Below are 20,000 nucleotides of genomic sequence, written 5' to 3'. Positions count from 1 at the left end.
AGCTGAGCGATTAAGTATTGTTGGTGACAATGTAGCGATAGATATCGGCTGGCCATACATCTCCTATACTATACTATAAACTGGCCTTAACCGTCCAACAGAGAGTGCTCAGAGGGGTCCCACCTTGTACTGGTCATCGATCAGCAGGAGGACCTTGGCATAGTCCTGGTCCATGAGGGGCAGTAACAGGGACTGGAGAACTGGCTTTGCCAGGACGGGGGGAGTGACGTGGCTCTTTTTCCCAAAAATGGGATTAAACACGTGGAGGGTCCCCAGCCCAGTGTCCTGCAGGGACAGTCAAACACACACATGAATACCCTGCTCACGCTGTGGAACTACACTTCAACAGGAACACCAAACACTATTACCAACACAATCGTACACAAGGCACCAATTATGTAGGGGATATGCTCCTACACAATGAATAATTACCAACACTGCTTAGTTAGGCTTCAGAGAATTCTGAAGTTAGAACTACCGTGAAATCTGAGCTTTTAAAGTTTGGTCATAGGGTCCCACCTTGTCCTTGATGAGCAGGGTGCATTGTGGGGGATGTGGGAAGTGTGCGGTGGTCCTCTGCACCATCAGTTTGAAGGCAGCGTTGGGCTGGACGTCCCTCAGGAAGTGTTTCCACAGCACCGTCCCAGACCTGCTGTCGATCCCGAAGAGCTGGACCGGAGAAGAGCACCAATCATTACGAGCTGGGTTCAGCCAATTCACACAGGAACACAGAACCACATTTTCATTCTGAAGCCAAGTTCAAAGAGTGCCTTCTCATTTCACACTATATGAACATGTAAGGTGTTATGCAGACCAGGGGCATAACATTAATTTGGTTGAGAGAGCAAATGTCACCTTTGTGAAAGTTAGCGGGTCTAGCTGTATTGCCTTGCTCTTTTGACCTGCATAATAATAAACTGTTCCTGAGATGGTCTCTATTTTACCAGCTAGCCCTTGAACAAGGCCCTTAACTCCACATAGCTCCAGGGGGGATTGTCCTCTGCTTAGTCTAATCAACAGTAAGATAACAGATTACTGATAAAAGTGTCAGCTAAATAACAAATTATTATTTCATTAAGAGTTGACTCCTCAGTCTGGTGAACCCTGCAGAGACTCTCAACCTGCTCACCTTCCCAGAGGCGGTCACCATGACCATCATCTTCTGCAGGTTGAACTCGTCGCGCGCCAGGTTCTCGATGGTGATGTCGTTCTTCACCTGGCTGCGGGGTTTGCGGGCGTCGTAGAAGAGCTTCCACAGGTGAGACATCCAGGCCTGCAGCAGGATGAGCTGGGAGGAGAGGCGCTTCAGGACCATGGGGAGCAGGCCGTCTGCAGGGGGGAGGAGAGAGGAGAGGAGGGGGTCAGGACCTAGCCTCACACCCTACCATGCCTGGTCCTGAACCTCAGCTTTGACCGAAAATCGCTGAAGTGTTAATGACCGTCATATCAGAATTACAGTATATAGGGGGCAACCTAGTGGCTAATGTGCTTGAGCAAGGCCCTTAACCCTGCATTGCCCCAGGGGGGATTGTCCCCTGCTTTGTCTTAGATAAGTGTCAGATATAAAACTGCAATGTAATGTATTCCCCCAAAGTCACCAAGGACCAAACCCCACAGTCTTATGGCCTAGTCAGACAGAGAACTGCAATGTAACCTCTGTAATGACCACTGAGTTTTTGGTAATATTACCGACTAGTTGGACGCATTTAGCACTGCAAAAAGCCGTATAAAACAGGAAAGAAAGAGACACAGAAATGGCACCCCAGCCACTGTCATTTTTATAAGGTTATCTTCTGCGGTTAACGGCGTGTGACGAGACCCATTCATTTCATTGCCGGCTATACGGATTTCTTTTAAACACAATTATTGTCTTGACAAGAACACCGACAAGTAGGAATTTCATTTCATGATAATACTGCAAGTGTTTATGAAGGAGGAGTGCCACGCACGTGAACAGGCGTTGACAGAAACAGGACCGCTGAATCTACTGCTGTACATGCGCCACTAAAGCTGATAAATCATGTTGTCATGTCAGCGTAAACCTGGGCAGAGATGTACGATGCACACAGCCCCTGTACTGAATGTGGCTGTGACTACGGAGAGACGGAGAGGACATATTTAGCGGGAGCACTTCACGTTACCTTGAATGGCTGGATCCAAGCGCAGCGTTGAGAGAAAAGCAAAGGGAAGAGAACACATAAGACTGGGACGGAGTGAGGGAGGAGCTGGATTAATGGAGGTGAGGAGGACTACGGCTAGAGATGGAAGATGAGCGGATGGCAGGGTGGAGTGAGAACAAACAAAAAAAAGGCACAACAAACGAGCGCAGGGGGTCCCGACAGCATTCCAAAAACAACAAACAACCCCCGTCTGAACTGACACTCCCACCCCTTTTACACGTTAGCCTTTCCTCAGATCTCAGCAATAAATCAATCACTTAAAATAAAGCTCTTATGTTTTCCCCTGTAGTTAGTGAAAAGTAAGGGGGGGGGGGGGGGGGGGGGGGAACCCACAAAAAACATTTGAATTATTTAAGACATGCATTTCTTTTCAAACAGATATTAAAAAGACAGTAATGAAACACATGCAAAATCATCACTGCACACAAGTTTGTTTACGGTCGGTCTGCCCATATATGGAGCACTTTACCAGCTTTCTTTCCAAACTCCCCCTCAAGCTCCGCTTGTGTGCCTGTGAGTGGCAGGTCCACCATCTCCATGGTAACCACCTCGGCCAGGGCCTCTTCCCGGCACCACACCACCCGACCTGCAAACGAGAACTTTTAGAAGCGCACAAAAACCCGAAAACAGACCCATTACGTTTGGCATAAGGAGAGGAAATTGGGGGGGGGGGAAATGAGAATTTTCCTTTAAATTTGAATGTGACACCAGTGTTATAGCATTGGCTCAGCACACTCTAGTTTTCTCTTAAATGGTCACTGAGCTGACCTTTGACCCCTCTCTCACCTGGCTGATGGAAGAAGGTGAGCGTGTGATCCTCACTCTGCACCAGGACCCTGTAGCCCACAGAGTCATCCTTCTTCAGGAAGGCATGAACATACAGCTGCAACACATAATTCAGTCACCCGTTACACTCCTGTTACACACACACTCACACTCACACACCTGTTACACTCATGTTACACCCGGATCTTCAACCCACATTTAAATCTTTACTACCTTTTGTTATTTAGCAGACATACCTGCTGTGGTTATAGTTATAGCTCTTGGTGTGAACGGGCCTTGACCCACAGTGACTTTGATTACCTTTTCTCCATATAATCCATTCATACACATCTTTATTGACACAATTCAGGTTAATATAACTCGGCTGAAATCAGTTAAACGATCCGGTCCGCTAAACATTAGACACACTAATCAAGGCCTCATAGGTCTCATAATAAAGGCCCTAAATTGTCTAGTCAATCAATAAATGACTTATGGCAGTTTGGGCACAACATCATCTTTTGATTTTTTTGCACTGGACAGGAAAATTAAGGCCTCATTAGGCGGCATTCAAACTACATATAACCCCCAGGCCACGGGCTGAGATCCACCGGTGTGGGACACATCTCTCCCTTCCCACACACCTTCTCTGGCCTCCCACCGTTGGGGTCCAGGGGAACGATCACAGTCGTGTCCAGAAGCCTCCGCCCGGAGTCAGCCGAGAACAGGCCGATGCTGCAAGCCTGAGAGGAGTCATAGAGGAGAGTCACACACAGAGGAGAGTCAAGAAAAGGGAGAGGAGAGAGAAGTAAAACCACACGGACAGCACAGGTGTGCACCTGGACTACAACTACACACACCTTTATGCCTTGGAGTTCTCTACTCCGTAATAAAATCTGAAATAGTGACTGAGGTACAGTTCATACCCCAGGAAGGGGTACACTAGGTACACTTAGGGGTAGGAAAATATTATGGCAACATGCATTCAAGTATAGAAACACCATTCCAGAAAATACAGAACACCATACTGTGTAAAATTGGTCAAGACTAACCGTTTCATTTACAGTTGACATAACAGCAGCTACAGTCTTCTCCCCAGTTGTTGCGAAAGAGACCAGGAGAGCCTGTAAAATGGAAATGAAGTCTGTTTAATTGGCTTGCAACTGACAGAAACCTAGAGTCAATTATTCAAAACATATCCGATTAAAATGTTACCCAACCACGGATGAGTAATTTATTTTCAGTGGTAGCACAATAATAAAAATGCAAAAAATGGATTCCACTAGAAGATATTCAGAAGATATCAGCACATCTATACATCTGTCAACAGAGCAGCACGTCTACCGGCTGGAAGTTCCTGAGGTGTCTGATGACTCCGTCGCTCAGCTCCAGGAGGGCGTGGAATTCCGGCCCAAGCTTCAGGAAGAACTGGGAAAGCGGAGGATGCGCAGGATTGGGCTGGGTGGAGATCAGGACCGGCTGGAAACCCGGATCCAGGTCCAGATTCAGGGACTGCCGAGGACGGGATGACCACGGTTCAAGGCACAGTAAAAAAAAAAATTAAAAAAAAAAAACAAAGACCACGCAGCGATCCACGTTCAGCGTGCCGTACCTGGAGGTGGACCTGGGTCATCTCCTCAGGTTCGTCAGACAGCAGAGGGAGGGTGTAGAGGGACTGAGAGCCAGGGTCCACACACGTGAGGGTCCCGGCGCCAACGACCACACAGCTGGCCTGGAGGCTGGAGAGCCAAGGAGCCTCCACTGACCTCTGAGGGGCACACCATCACAATGGCACTTATTATTCACACAAGCCTTCACTTCAGGATAAAGTTACAGTACTTTACGAACCCTAACCCGACACGAAACTACAGTGAACTTCTACAGTGAACTACAGTAGGGTTGTCTGTAGCCCGGTGGCTAAGGTACATGACTGGGACCCCGGAAAGGTTGACGGTTCAAGCCCCGGTGTGGCCGATGAAATAAGAGCAGCTGTTGGACTGAATATCAACTCAAAAGTCCCTTTGGATAAAAGCGTCAACTAAGTAGCAAAATGATATTGCTAATGTTACATCTATTTTGAACAGTTTTTCCCTGAATAACAAAGGGTATGACTGGGCATACCTGCTTCATGATCTCTCCGTCCTCGATGTTGTATTCGATGGTGGTAAGGTGCGACTGAGGGACAACTCCAAGCACATAGACCTCACCGCTGCCCCCGGAGTACACTGCCTGGTACTGCACGGTATCACTGAGGGTCACATGACACAAGGTTCTCATCTTTTTTTAAATTTTCATTTAAAGATATTTTTTAGGCCTTTTTCAGCTTTATTGGACAGTATATAGTATAGAGAGAGACAGGAAGAATGGGAGCGAGAGAGAGGGGAAGACATGCGACAAAATGTCGGATTCGAACCGCCGACGTCGCGGCTCGCAATGAGCATGCGGTCAGTGCTCTACAGGCTGCGCCACCGAGACACCCCATTCTCATCTTTTAATGGACATAAAAACCACACACAGAAAAAAGGGTAGGGACCACTCCAGAACTAGTCCAACAAATAAACAATGCTCTCAATGAAATGTTTCTTAGTCCATAAGAAATTAATGTTCTGTGAGTAGGCAGTAGTAGCATGCAGTTCCCAAAATGGAATCTCAAGCAGTAATTGTCTGGGGTTCAATCCCAAGTTGGCAGTTAAAATAATGCATTTCACTTTCATGTTACATTTGTTCACCTTAAATATAAGTATTCAGAGGACCTCCATGGCCTTCACAGATAGCTGCGTGAACAATCCATTGTGCAGGGTTGAACAGCAGGGTCTTTAAAATGTAACATTTTCCCAAATTTATCCATGTTTGGCTACCGTGTTGAGTTGAACAGCTTTGACAATACACTACCCTTGGTTCAGAGTAGATTATCGGATACCTACCCATCAGGAAGGTTCTCCACCCATTTCTGATGGCCATTGGAGAGGTAGTGAAGGGAGACAGCGGTCTTCTTCACCACAGCGATGTACCGCACAGATTCCTGCATCCCGATGAAGCCAGCTGCCTGGAAACTGAAGCACAACAGTGTGAGTTCAGCCCTGAGGATGCGGGTTCGAATCCCAGACAGGGCCCTCCCTACTGTACCCTGCGGCAGAGTACCACACCAAACCGAGGGCAGACCTGATTGTTAATCCCTTTAATGAATTTAAAAGCCTGAAAGTTAACCACAGGCAATTCTTCAGGGCGAGCTTGTTTAGCAGAACGAGGGGTCAAAAATGGAAATTAGCAAAGGTTAAATTCTGCACAGACATTCACAGAGTGGTCACTGTGTGGAATAGCTTGCTAGGAGCAGAAACACAGGAGTTGTTGATACACTATAGTGATAGGAAAGGCAAGACTGCTGGGTTGAAGGGCCTATTCTGATCTTTATGTTATGTTATGTTACGTTATACTAAACTGCTGCCACGTAACAGTGAAGTGACGTCACTGTCACATGACTGCTGACACTATTGATCCCTCCAATAAGAAGATCAGCACCTGCCAGTGTCCAGCACCATCTCCCAGTTCAGACCCCCGATGTTGGACTCCCAGGACCGCAGCAAGCGTCCGTTTCCAACGACCGCCACCGCATCTGAAGGGGAGAGAGGAGCACTATAACCGAACGATCACTTCTTTGTCAAAAACGAGGAATCTGTAGGCAATGGCGTGAACCTGTAATCACAGAATTTATTTTTACCTTGTATTCTGAGCTGTTTAATACGAACGGGAGGTCAGAATAAGAACCAGATTGTAATTACTACACTGTACATGTGTGAGTTTGAGTCAAACCAATGTTAATGCATTGAAAGTCATTGAAATTGACATACATTGAAATACAATTCATGAACTGAAATATTTGCATTACAGTTCACTAACTGAATTCCAATCCAATTCATGAATGGATAGAATTTACATGTGCGGCCTGTAGCGTAGTACATGACTAGGACCCGCAAGGTCGGTGGTTCTAATCCCGGTGTAGCCACAATAAAATCCACACACCCGTTGGGCCCTTGAGCAAGGCCCTTAACCCTGCATTGCTCCAGGGGAGGATTGTCTCCTGCTTAGTCTAATCAACTGTACGTCACTCTGGATAAGAGCGTCTGCCAAATGCCATTAATGTAATGTAATGTCATTTCATTTAAATGGCATGGGCTCCATCTCACCCTGTCCATGGACTAGCAGTGCATCAATGATCCCTTCTGGTCCGACTTTGTCCACGTGTCTCCAGACTGCGGGAGAAGATTTCAAATGGACATTTATAAAACTGACAGCGAGCATGCACCTTTCACACACAAAAAGACATGGAATAGTCACAGTCCAGCAATACACTTCAAGGACAAATGTATATAGGGCATACCATTTTGTCGCTATTGTTTACAGTCCAATTAAAACAAAAGAAATGGGCTTAAAGAACAGTTTCTGGGTCGTGACTAGATTTCCCAATCGTGGACAAAGAAACAGTCCACTACAGATTGAATGAACGGTGCACTTTCCCCCAATACTTACAGAGGTCTCCTGTCCTGGAATTGAGGGAAGCGATAATATTCTTCTCCGTGGCAAGAAGCAACTTTTTGGACGCCTGGGACTGGGTGTCGAAATATGCAAAGCGCACCTTGCCTATATATTGCTGCCTCCTGTGAAACAGAAAAGATCATGCAAGGGCAGAAGTGGAAGACGGGAAGGGAAAAAACGGGGTGAATTCTTGCAGCGCTCTTTGCTTTAATTAGCTGCTAAATAGCAAACGCATTCAGGAAAAATGCTCACTCTCCCTCACACACACACACACACACACACACACACACACACACACACACACACACACACACACACACACACTCTAATGTAGCTTGACAGCTCGAGTCATTAGCTGATATAAATAATACTAGCTAGTCCAAGCCGAATTTTATAACTCGCTAGCTAGTTGCATGGACTCATTGAATTGAAAGCTGGGGGTACTCGTTCGCTAGCTGACTAGCTAACTACCAGCGAGCTAATGTTGCATTGCACTTACAATCCATGACCTCGACGAAATGAATGGCACAACAATTGGGGAAATAGACGTATGGGTGCAGCTAGCTAGCTAACTAGAATCGCGGATGCCGGCATGTCTGACAGGCAGTTTTGGCCCTGCAAATTTAGTCCTATAATCAGGCAATTTAAACACGTTTCGTGAAATATAACATGTGACAGTGTACTCACCAGTCAAATTTCCCAACCTGATCCTCAAAAACAGCGGATATAAAATAAACCAAATGAAAGAAAAGCGTTACCCAAACTGTAAAATTAGCCATATTGCGACGGACAAATGAAATCCTCCAATGGCCCACAGTACCCCTGTCGACAAGGACCAATGTCTCAGTGGTAAAAAGCTCCTGTGGAATGCCTGTATTTTCGCACCGTGCAAGTAAGTGAAAGCAATTTGTTTTCAGTAATATATATATATATAGCACCACAGTGTCATTAGTGGTTAAATATAGCTACTTTGTATTTAAATCTAACCACAAACAAACATAAGACTGAACATTACCTTCTTTTGCAGTCAGGCAGTTCACTGGCGTCCTATTTTAAGACAGGGACATTCGTGATTATTTTGTAGCGCTGATATTCTTATTAGAACATGAATGTGACTTCGGTCTTTTTGGGGTTATTTTTAACGTGCTGTTAAGAATGTACTGCAACGAAAATGTATACTTCTGTATAGTCAGGCACATAATTTCCAATCCAAAGTAGGGAGGTAAACTCGGTAAATGTTCTTCGACAGTCCTGCCCTTTCTCTTTGGTCCACAAGATGGCAGCAGAGAACCTATTTTCCTTAAACATTCGAAATACTGTTGCCTCGCTATTTTTGCGTTTTGACAGCGCAACTACTTTGCGAATGCAATACCCCCATCAGCCCGTGAAAATTGAAATAATGGACTTTGCCAGATTCCTTGTACGCGTTAATTCTAGTATTTAGGTCATCGCTTGTTTGATGAGGAGGATAATCTAGATGTATTTACCACTAGCCAACCCGCAATAAGCAAGATGCAATATAGATTTATTAAGATAACCATTTTTATTTAATATCAAATTATGATGAAATTTGTGTGTTACGCATTTTACATGTGTGCTACAGTAGCTATCACAGTCACTGCGTTTATGCTTATTTAACACTAAATGTAACACTTGCGGGCAATATTTAACACTAAAATCAAACCTTGACATTATTCTCCCCAAACTGACCAACAAGCACACATGAATGCAGTGCAGGTTATGAAACTTTCTTACACTGCACGTGGAAACGCTAAACATAACATAACATAGCATAACATAAGGCGAACAGGCCATCTAGTGTACCTACTGCCTAATTTGCCTAAAAGCTAAATAGAATCTAACACCATCAAGCCTGGTCTTAAAAACCCCCCAGTGTTAGACATGTGTCAGTTGTAAATCGTTGAAGACAAATGTTTGTAATGTTATCAAACCCCTATGATTGTAATGGGGGGAAAAATAATTTGAAGAGGGCATACTTATGAAAATTAACTGAGGTTAACAGATGTGACACCTTTTTGAGTGATGCAAAGTGGATATCTGACTAAATATATTTTACAGCCCCAGAGCAGGTGAACCAATCAGTCCTATGGTCGTGGGCCTGTGAACAGGGATTCTGGTTTCACACCTGACTCTCCCGCTGATGGATATGTATAAAACCCGACACCGTCCCGCCATGTTCGCTCTGTCCGTTAAGTCTCGCAGATTGAGCTGTTTCTCGGAGGTCCCACTGTAGAGCTGTGCTGAGTGACATTCAGTGTAGGCACAGGTGGCACTGCTGAGTGACAGCTGCCCTTAATGGGGGTGCGATGCTGGTGGTGAAAGCACAAAATGTCTGCTTGCTCTTATGGTAAATGGACTGCATTCATATAATGCTTTTATCTCATTCGCACACACACACTCACACACCAACAGCAATAGACTGCCATGCCAGGCACCGACCACTGACCAGTGTCTTGCTCAGAGTCACCTCGACACACCAATGTTGCATTTTGCTTTTATCACAGTGAAATGAGACCACTGTTATCTAGTTCAGTGGGGGTCCTCACAGTGAAACTTGTCATGTTGGCAGAGATGTTGTACAGGCTGGCTGCAGTGGCAGGACCTGAAATGAGCAGCTCATGTTCAAATACCTACCATTCTGCGATGTGAAAGACTGATATCAAATTATAGGTAGTGTTTGGTCGGGATTATTGCTGCTTAAGGTGGTGCAACCAGTTATTAAGTTTAAGGGGGCTAGTCATTTTTCTCAGCGGTGATTTGGGTGTTTGAACTTTTTACATGAAATAAAGAACATAATAAGATCTGAAACCATTCAGTATGACAAATATGATGTCAAGGAAGGAAACAAATATTTTTTTCACAGCACCATAGCTGTCTACATTTTAGGATTTCGTAAGCACTGTGTCCTCAGCCCCAAGCCTTATGAATGAAGAAAATATTAAGGTCATATACACTATCGTATACGTTTGGAATCACTTTGTCTTTTTCAGCTTTTTGCCTTATAGGTGGCACGGATGGTGCAGTGGGTAGCACTGCCGCCTCACAGCAAGGAGGTCCTGAGTTCGAATCCCCGTCGGCCGGGGCCTCTCTGTGCGGAGTTTGCATGTTCTCCCCCTGTCTGCGTGGGTTTCCTCTAGGAACTCCGGTTTCCTCCCACAGTCCAAAGACATGCAGGTTAGGCTGATTGGAGAGTCTAAATTGCGCATAGGTATGAGTGTGTGAGTGAATGGTGTGTGTGCCCTGTGATGGACTGGCGACCTGTCCAGGGTGTATTCCTGCCTTTCGCCCAATGTATGCTGGGATAGGCTCCAGCCCCCCTGCGACCCTGTTCAGGATAAGCGGGTTCAGATAATGGATGGATGGATGGATTTTCTTTTCAGGTTGTCCTACAAGTGATAATAAAACTCTCTGCATTTAAATTGATCTATATGGGAATTGGGGAGTATGACTAGATTCAGGGTCATCACGGGTCCAATATATCCAATATAGGGGCATCAAACCACTATGCTGCTGCCAGATGTGCAGTCGATACTACAAGAATGGCTTCTTCGGAATATTTCTTCCATTGAGTTCAACAGGAAAATTAGTCAAGAGAATGATGGTTTGAGGTTCATTTGATACCGTGGACCCTTGATGACTTTAAATCATTTAGCCAACAAATGTGTTTCATAATGTATTAGCATAATTTACAGCTGAATCTAGTGATAATTCAAAAGACAGATGACATCATTCCTCATTGAATAAATTGTGTTTGTGTGTGCGTGCGTGTGTGTGTGTATGTGTGTGTGCGTGTGTGTGTATGAGAGTTTGTGCGTGTGTGTATGTGCGCACGTGTGTGTGTGTGTGTGTGTGTGTGTGTGTGTGCGTGTGTGTGTGTGTCTGTGTATTGACAGTTTCTGATTAGTGGAACCAAATGTCGGTGTAGATTGATTCTTAGTACATCCTGAATTGCTCTGTCAGAGTTCAGGCAGGGCTCTGAGGTCACTTCCTGTGACTGAGGGCTGCAGACAGAGCCCCGCTGTGTGGGCCCCTGATCCACAGTGCCAGAAGCCCATGTGTTCCTGCCTCATATTCAGAAGCCCATGTGTCCCTGCTTCATATTCAGAAGCCCACGTGTTCCTGCCTCATATTCAGAAGCTCATGTGTTCCTGCCTCGTATTTATACAGTCTGACTCAGATATCGAACCTGCGTGGCCCCTTGGCCCCTGCGTCCGACCAGGAGCCCAGACCCAGTTCTGGGGTGGCTGTGTTTGGACAGCAGTGGCAGCATCAATCTGGGTCCCCACCTGCATTCTCCCTACCCCTCGCTGGGTCAACGGCTTGAACTTCTGAGTTTGTTCAGCTGAGTTCAGGCATTCGTTTCCCCCGAACCTTGTCTCCGGTGTATTCTCATAGCCCCTGGTTCCTCTGCAGAGGTAGGGAGCTTCCTGACCTTGTGTTGTTCTTCACCAGAAAGTACACCAGTTTACCCCACATCAGCTGAGCTCAGCACGGTCAGAGTGTTCTTTGTGGATCCCTGATGAGCGTTCTCCATCAAACCCCCGCCAGCAATTTGTTTTTAAACAAAGGGGATGTCATCAGTGTTTAGGGAAAACATCTACAGTGTGAATGCTTTTGTCTAAAATCTTTGGCAAGCACAGTCTGGAAGGTCTTGTTCTAGTAGCCATAAGTTGCTTTAACACTGCAGTACACAGGTATTGTAGTAACACTGATATTGGGGTAAAATAAATCTTCCAGACAATAGAATGTGTTGTATATGCCACAGGCAAGGCGGGTGATTGTAGCTGACACTGAGCAGATATGAAAACCTCTGGAAACAGGCACCACACCACAGCTCCCCTTCCACATCTAAGTACAGTACAACATGAGTGCTGTACTGTATGCAGATTCAGATTTTTGCTTTAGGTGAGCAGAAGAGTCCTGTATTCTTGTATTCTGTGTCATGCTCACTGCACTCTCTCAAAAAAAAAAGTTCCAATAGGAACCCTGGGATTCTCTAGAAGAACCCCGTTCAGTTTAAGGGTTCTTTGTCGGGTGAAATGGTTCTGTGTTTGGGAGCTTTCACAGTTCACACCCATGATACAGGGTTTCATAAAGAACTAAAGAAGTGTTCCTCTATGAAATCAAGGCAAATAACCCTTCCAGAACCCTTTTTTCAGAAGAGTGTGCTTAAATTTCAGCAGGGTGTGTTATTGTATTTGCAGTGCCATGTTCTCTATGAATGGGAAAATCAAGGCATTCTCAGCTAGAGACACCAAGCCACTTTTATCTCTGAAATTGTTCTCTAACATAACCAATCTTGTGTTTAGTTTTGGTTCATTTGTTTGTTTGTTTTTTCACTGTCAAAAAAGAGACGGATTAAATACAACATATTTTAGGGGACTGGAACTGAAACTGAAAGAAAGTGAGTGTGTGAAAGATCATCATAATATTTGTGTTTATTTTATAACCGGTCATGTAGTAGCACATAATTAGATTTGTGATGCTCCTAAAGCAGACAAATAATAATAAAACCCAGGTCAATATTCATGGGGGATTTCTCTCTGGTAGCTTACTCCTCGTGGTAATCGAATTTATGTTTTACTGAGACTATTTATTTGCTGGCTTGGGACTTCAGAAATCACTGGGGAAATGATTTGTCTTTCGCGGCAAACGTTAGCTACCCATTCTAAACTCAAACTGAAATGTTTTTTTGCAGGTGTTCGGTTGGGTACTAAAAGGACAACAGAGTGACATCCTTAAAGGAATCTAGATACGAAAACTAAGCAAGCTGTAGCCCCATCTGTTTGACTTTTTAAAAGCCTTTTTACGGCGCTTTTAAAATAGGCGATTGCAAAACGATGTTCAAATGTTTAATTTTTAATTTAAAAAATAATAACTAAATAACAAATATATCATAATTAGTCCGAAAGTTTCCATTGAACTCGAATTGAATTTACTATATAAGCTATGTGCAAGTAGCGGCATGTTGAAGAGGTATCTAGACGCTCCGTAGTCCAAGACTTGCTGAGTAATCTTTTCAAATGATATTTTTGACCTGAGTGGGTGTGTCTAACGTGCGTGTTCTCCTCCCAAAGCAGATCAAAGGAGGAGTTTTTCGTACCGATGCTGTTTGACAAATACAGCATTTTCCACTACTCAGAGCACATGGGGTATATGAGAAACACTCATTTGTATGTGTGAATGAATTATTTCCGCGATAAACAAAAACAGTAAGAATCTATTGGCACAGTAGGAATCTAATGCCAAAATTCTCACAATGGAACACACGCTATGCATTTAAGGAGTTGTGTGACTGATAAAATCTCAGATCCCTTGACCTTTTAAAACGTTTTATTTCTGGAGCGAGTACTATACATTGGTAAAATAGTACAAAAGTCGAATTTCATCTTTTAAATGACTCAGTTGCAGTAGTTTCGTCTCACCCAGCCTCTGAAAAGAATGGATTTGAAGCTCGCTGCTGTGATATTATTTTTAATTAGTGGAATTCACGCTACGTCTCGCTATGGAAGGAGCCTTCAGCCGTATATGTAAGTAACTTGCAGTTGGAGCGACCGGCGCCTGGACCGAGTTTTTAAGTCACCTGTGTAGGCTATGGCGTAACTTTGAGAACGGAGTATTTATGTATGGTTCCATATGCTATATGCTATGACATTTGCACCACATGCATATAGGCTATAAAGGTTATTTAAAGAAAGGAATATAAGCTTTTATATGCAAGACTTGCTGATGTTACTAGACGTAAGTTGCCATTCATAACAGTAGCATACATGCATGATCAGACGTATAGTGCTGTCGTTTGCAATGATCAGCGATTCACTAAGGTATGAGTTTTGGAAGTGGTGTGTTTTTGTCTAATGGAGCTTCTGACATGTTTAGTACCCATATCAAATATAGCCTAAGCAGGATATAGACTCAAACAAGCACCACAGGGGCGGAAACTATTAATGTAGGCTAATATATCGTGTTCACGACACAATAAAATGTCCAGTGTTAATTTAACTAACAGGGACCATATGTACCTATGCTGAGTTGTTTGAACATTTGCTGTGCATTGATAGTTATTGTTGCTTAAAAAACAACAACAATAAACTCAAAAAAACAAACAAACAATAAACTCAATCTTTAAAAGTAATGTTGTTTTAATAACCATTGCAGTATGTCAAAAATAGAAAAGATACTTTAAGTTGGCTACGACGCACGTGGTTAACTTCGCTTCAGTCTAAACATGTATTTCTGCGGAAACGCATACAGTGGTGATTCACACATTGCCACTGTTCAACCGTGTAATACATGTCGTTTTCTTTGTACAACACACATGATTTGTCACGAAAACAAGGGTTGGTAACATAACACTTTATCGAGACAAGCAGCCGAGCACGATATAATATGTATATATGATATAATATTGTGTTTACATGGGGACAGTGACATGCATTAAGGCGCATAATAGACGGCAATTCAGGTGCATTGGTACCGTAGCCCGTGTAAGACACGGTACCGCGTGAACGTAAGTCCAAACATTGTCAGACGCAGCTGCGGTCACTGCACGTATTGCTGCGTGCTTCGCGCGCCGGGATATTGCACTGGGCCTTATCTACAACACGATATTACATGACATTTTTTGTACTTTTTTGTGTGTACTCTCGCAAGATCTGCAAATGCGCTCCAAAGCTCTTCTCGAAGCGCAGATATAGAGCGGACAGTTGTAAGCAGTGATTTAATTGGAAAGATGCGTGAAAGGGCCAGCCAGTTTTGGACTTCCGCGACATGACCTGGTGTAGTGGGCACACTGTACTGGCTATCCCATTTCTCCCTCTAGCCTATATCGCAGACGCAGTAGACAGACCTGGCAGAATGAAAGAATTAGCGACATAATCGCAGGTCTGGACCCGTTCACTGCCCCTTTTAGCCGCGGGATTCGCTAGGGGGCTCACAGTGTTCAGGACCGTATCCACAAAACACGCGCACGCTGGCGCGAACCGTCCTGTTAATAGCTCGTTTTTGCGAAATGTTTCCAGACGGCGCAAATGCGCGGAAAACAGCCACACACCATCCGTCTATTTGAAAACACTGTAGTTGTGCTGACTAGTTTTGTTGTCCGTTCTGTTGTCATTTTCATACAAACAAAGATATTTTACCACGTCTACCGCAAAAAGGAGCCATGTGTGCAGCGATTATGTTTCCTTGGGCTGCCGGAAGGCCGCCGGATCATATTACCCGCGTTCAGATGAGCGCAGCGTCCGCTACTCAGAATTTCATAGTCCAAGTGTTGAAGTAAACAAAGAGATGCTCCAGCGACCAGCACAGATGTGTGTGTGCGTGTATATGTGTGTGTGTGTGCGACCACCCTCAGATTTCCCACGCAGTCGTTAATCGTACATGCAATTTCTGATTGCAACTTTATTTGTTCCTTTTATTTATTTCATTTATATGTATAAATGTGTCTTGAATGTATGCTACTGTAGCTACATTTTAGAGTCAAATGTGTAGTGAAAGTCTGGCCTGACAGAAACCAAAACAGACTATGGGGCATGGCCCTTAACCCCTACTGGCTACTGCTTACTGCTTAGTCTAATCAACTGTAAGTTGCTTTGGATAAAAAGGTTCAAGGGTAATGTAAACGTGTATCAAATGGTGTCACAATGCTGTGTTCTTGAAAACAGACAGTATTTTGCTTTTAAGGAGGCTGAGCATTCCAGAAGTCATTACCACCTCCCTAACGACAGTGCTTTTATTCTGGTGTCTGTGGGTTTGGAATCAGGCCCATGATGGCATATAACACACAATCCCTGAGCATTTGCACTCTTTGCATTGGAAACCTTGTGTGCCAACCTCAGACAGGAGAAGCGGTATTGCACTTCACTCTACGTTTCACAATACAGAGGGCCAAATGGAGTAGACATCATGCTTACTAAACGTTTACCAGCACAGAACTTGCCATTAAAGATGAGCAATATGAAATTTCCCCACAGTAATGCAATTAAATTGTATCAGCCAACAGACCTTTTCTGTATTCTTAAACAGGACATTCAGATCTTCTTGGAATGGAAGGGCAGCTCCCAGCGAAAAGACCGCGCTTAACTGTGCACAGCTGAAAGAAATATGAGAGAGTTGCAAACCTCTGAAATTCTGTCCAATCACAAGCCTATCGGAATAAGCATGAGCCAGTCGCTGTGGTCCTTGTTCTTGCGGTGCTGCTCTCAGAAGGCCAGGCCAGGATTCAGATTCAGAAAACTTTATTTACCCCCCGAGGGGCAATTATAGTCAACCACTACAGGCAAACACTGTGACAGGCATCTGTGCAAAAACCGTGAGGATGGCCTCAACTCATCTGTCAGATATGTGCGAGCATTATCCTGCCTTTGTCACATGTCAAGTCTTGTTCAGCTCAAGTGGCATCTTGAAGGCTACCTCCATTTAAGCTCAGGTAACCAGCTCGAAACAGCTTGTTTGAAGGTGATCTATTTTTAGGAGTAGTGAAAATTCCCCAGAGAACTGTAGAAAGACCCTTAAGAGAAGATTTGATTAGTATACCCTTTTTCTGTACCCTGTGCATGCATTTTGCTTCACAGAGGGATATCAAGTTCAAGAGGGACTGAACATCCTGAGTTATATATACACCAGCTGTTCCATTTTAAATTCGATTAGCATTGATAGTCTTATTGTTTTTGGGTAAAATCACATTTGACATGCACTTTCGATTTTGCACTTGAACCGAGTTTACACAGATTAATTTAATCTTTCAAGAACATTTTTTAGACCGAAAAAACATGCATAATCACATAATGTGTTCCTGTTTTTCAGCTTAAGAAAAATTCTATTTCTCAACAAATTTGCTTCTCATTTCAGTGCCGTACTCAGAAGCTGGATCTGTTTAAATCATATTGTACATAAACGCATACTTAACAGATTATAAGCGGCATGCTTGTTAGTAGGTTTGTGAATGGAAGGTATGTAATGCTTATGGCAGGACAATGTTGTTCTTCACAGGGCTAGCATTACTATGGGTGCACGGTTGTCACGGAGAAATGGTTGTCACTTGAGAGGGGTACATTGATCTAAATCAGGGATGGGCAAGGCGGGCCGTATCTGTTTCTAGATTTCAGTTCTATTCGGACAATCACTGACATGATCTGTCATTTTTAGCCACAATTTGTAATATAAACAGCAGCTGATAAATTGTAGCATTTTACAGTGGTCTAATTTACTGTTGAATCGGTCATGGTGCATATGGCTAATTAGCTGACTGAGCCAGGGTGACTGGTGGCAGTGGAATCCTGCATACACACCGGCCCTCCAGGACTGGATCCTGATCTACAGGGGTGGCCTGTAGCGTAGTGGTTAAGGTAAATGACTGGGACACGCAAGGTCGGTGGTTCTAATCCCGGTGGAGCCACAATAAGATCCGCACAGCCGTTGGGCCCTTGAGCAAGGCCCTTAATCCTGCATTGCTTCAGGGGAGCAATGCAGTCTAATCAACTGTATGTCGCTCTGGATAAGAGCACCTGCCAAATGCCAATAATGTAATGTAATGTAATGTAATGTAAATGAGTGGTAACTGCTGTCCTCTGTCGCCCCCTGCAGGCCGAACGTGTGTGCGGAGCAGGAGCTGATGCTGGTGGCTCAGAAGCAGCCCTGCGTCCAGGCCTTCACGCGCATGGTCAAGGTGTGGAAGCAGGGCTGCTCGGGCCAGGTGTGGTGCTTCGGCTATGAGAGGAGGTGAGTCTGACGCCCTCGACCCTCTGCACCGCCGACTCTAAACTCACACGCTCCCCGTTAAGCACTTGCTCCCGTGGTGACGGCCTAAATATTCAAACTGGTAAATGCCGTTTAATCCGAATCACTTTGCAATTAATTCGCTCATTCACCCATTCATACACACACTCACACACCAGCAGCGACTGGCAGCCACGCAAGGCACCAGTCAGCTCATCAGGAGCAATATGGGGTAGGGGATCGAACTGGCACTTGTTTGTTTACTCACCCACTCATAACCCTTTCCCTTCACTCCCTCATACATTCTGGCATTCACTCATTCACTCATTCACTCATTCACTCATTCACTCATTCACTCATTCACTTTTCTGCTTGCTTGCACATCCAATCAGCATTCAATCACTTTGACCATACTATCATCCAATGGCTCACTATTTCACTATCACACAATTTGTTGTGCTTCTGTGCATTTCATGTGTACACAGGCACACTCACGCACACACACACAGACACACACACACACACATACACACCGTGGTAAAGTTGAACAGCCCTTTTCCTTAAAGTACCACTTAAGGGTAGAATATTGCCATCCTGAATGGGCTGTATTGTCTGATGTTTTATTAATGGCTGTGAAATAATTAGCACCAGTATGTTAATTGTGCATTCAGTCTCAGAAGTAAAAAAAATAAGAGAGTTGGACATATGGCCTGAATCTCCCCCACACTGCTCCCCCCATCCCCCCCAAACGATTACCCCGAAAATAGCCTGTAGCTGCCTGCTTGCCCTCCTGAGAACGGTTCTAATGGGTGAGGGTCAGGGTCAAATTCCTGTTCACTTCTAGGGGTAAAAACAAAAAGCCGTATTAGGGTTATACCGGGTTATGAAAAAAATCCATCTCTTGGTCAGCAAACAAGTGTTTCTGTAAAGCACAGAACAGCACATCTTTTAGTGCTGACCTAGGCAGCCTGTAGCCTGCTGGCTAAGGCACATGACTGGGCTCCGGAAGATTGGTGGTTCAAGCCCCAGTGTAGCCACGATAAGATCCACACATTGCTCCAGGCCCCACATTGTCCCCTGCTTAGTCAAATCAACTGTAAGTCACTTTGGATAAAAGTGTCAGCTAAATAACAAATTATATAAATTATTATTATAAATGATAACGTTTCGCAGAGCTGGGAGATCGGGTAGTTTATTGTCAGCAGTGGTTTTGTGCTGAGAGTGGTGGTATGGATGGGCTGTGATGGTGGTGAAATCCAAATCCTGTGTTTGGACCTGGGGGTCGTGGGATAGGGGGCGTGGGGCGGTTCAGTGGAACAGTGAGCTGAAAGTGATCTCTCTGTCGAGAGAGGATTATTATAAAAGTTATCAAACGCTTCCCGAAATCAAACGGGGGGTGGAAATGGAGTCTCCCCGACTGATCAGAATGGCGGTATTGTGGCGGGTGATCAGAGGGGTCGGCTCCGTTTAATCAGCCCGTGTGAAGCCAGCGGGAGGGGGGGGGGGGGGGGGGGGGCGATAGGAGACTCTGCAGGCAGAGATAAGGGAGGGTTCAGCTGTCCGCACACCGCCTGGGCCCCCCCGTGGGTCACCCGAACGCTGGATGTGTTTGGGGGTGAAAGTACACGGGACGCCCCTGGATTCTGCCTCTTAACGCCAAGGTGCAAGGTCTCACCTCGATCTGTGCACATACCCAAAGGTTAACAGGAATCCCCCCGACCCACCCCCCCCGGTTAATCCTATCAAAGGTCTCTGTCTTAGGCTATGGACTCGCGTGTCTGT

The 20,000-nt window shown here is 44.8% G+C and overlaps 2 protein-coding genes across 2 annotated transcripts in view; one reads left to right on the top strand and one right to left on the bottom strand.

Annotated features, from left to right (window-relative positions):
- emc1 (ER membrane protein complex subunit 1) overlaps positions 1-8,305 on the bottom strand; it is a 15,113-nt gene extending 6,808 nt beyond the window's left edge. Inside the window, exons 1-15 of the mRNA XM_061257155.1 lie at positions 8,166-8,305; positions 7,473-7,600; positions 7,130-7,195; positions 6,465-6,558; positions 5,870-5,998; positions 5,067-5,193; positions 4,558-4,713; positions 4,290-4,457; positions 3,998-4,069; positions 3,590-3,688; positions 2,967-3,063; positions 2,650-2,766; positions 1,130-1,329; positions 520-669; positions 124-285 (exon numbers count right to left, since the gene is read on the bottom strand). Of these exons, the coding sequence (XP_061113139.1) occupies positions 124-285; positions 520-669; positions 1,130-1,329; positions 2,650-2,766; positions 2,967-3,063; positions 3,590-3,688; positions 3,998-4,069; positions 4,290-4,457; positions 4,558-4,713; positions 5,067-5,193; positions 5,870-5,998; positions 6,465-6,558; positions 7,130-7,195; positions 7,473-7,600; positions 8,166-8,257 (1,857 nt within the window). The 5' untranslated portion in view covers positions 8,258-8,305. The remainder of the gene's footprint in view (positions 1-123; positions 286-519; positions 670-1,129; positions 1,330-2,649; positions 2,767-2,966; positions 3,064-3,589; positions 3,689-3,997; positions 4,070-4,289; positions 4,458-4,557; positions 4,714-5,066; positions 5,194-5,869; positions 5,999-6,464; positions 6,559-7,129; positions 7,196-7,472; positions 7,601-8,165) is intronic.
- A 9,118-nt stretch (positions 8,306-17,423) lies between these two features.
- The window catches only part of megf6a (multiple EGF-like-domains 6a), a 160,271-nt gene continuing 157,694 nt past the window's right edge, over positions 17,424-20,000 (top strand). Inside the window, exons 1-2 of the mRNA XM_061259149.1 lie at positions 17,424-17,452; positions 18,087-18,221. Coding sequence (XP_061115133.1) covers positions 17,424-17,452; positions 18,087-18,221 — 164 coding nt within the window. The remainder of the gene's footprint in view (positions 17,453-18,086; positions 18,222-20,000) is intronic.

This window comes from Conger conger, chromosome 10 (genome assembly GCF_963514075.1).
Source record: "Conger conger chromosome 10, fConCon1.1, whole genome shotgun sequence".
Taxonomy (NCBI): domain Eukaryota; kingdom Metazoa; phylum Chordata; class Actinopteri; order Anguilliformes; family Congridae; genus Conger; species Conger conger.
This window is presented reverse-complemented; position numbering and strand designations above follow the sequence as displayed.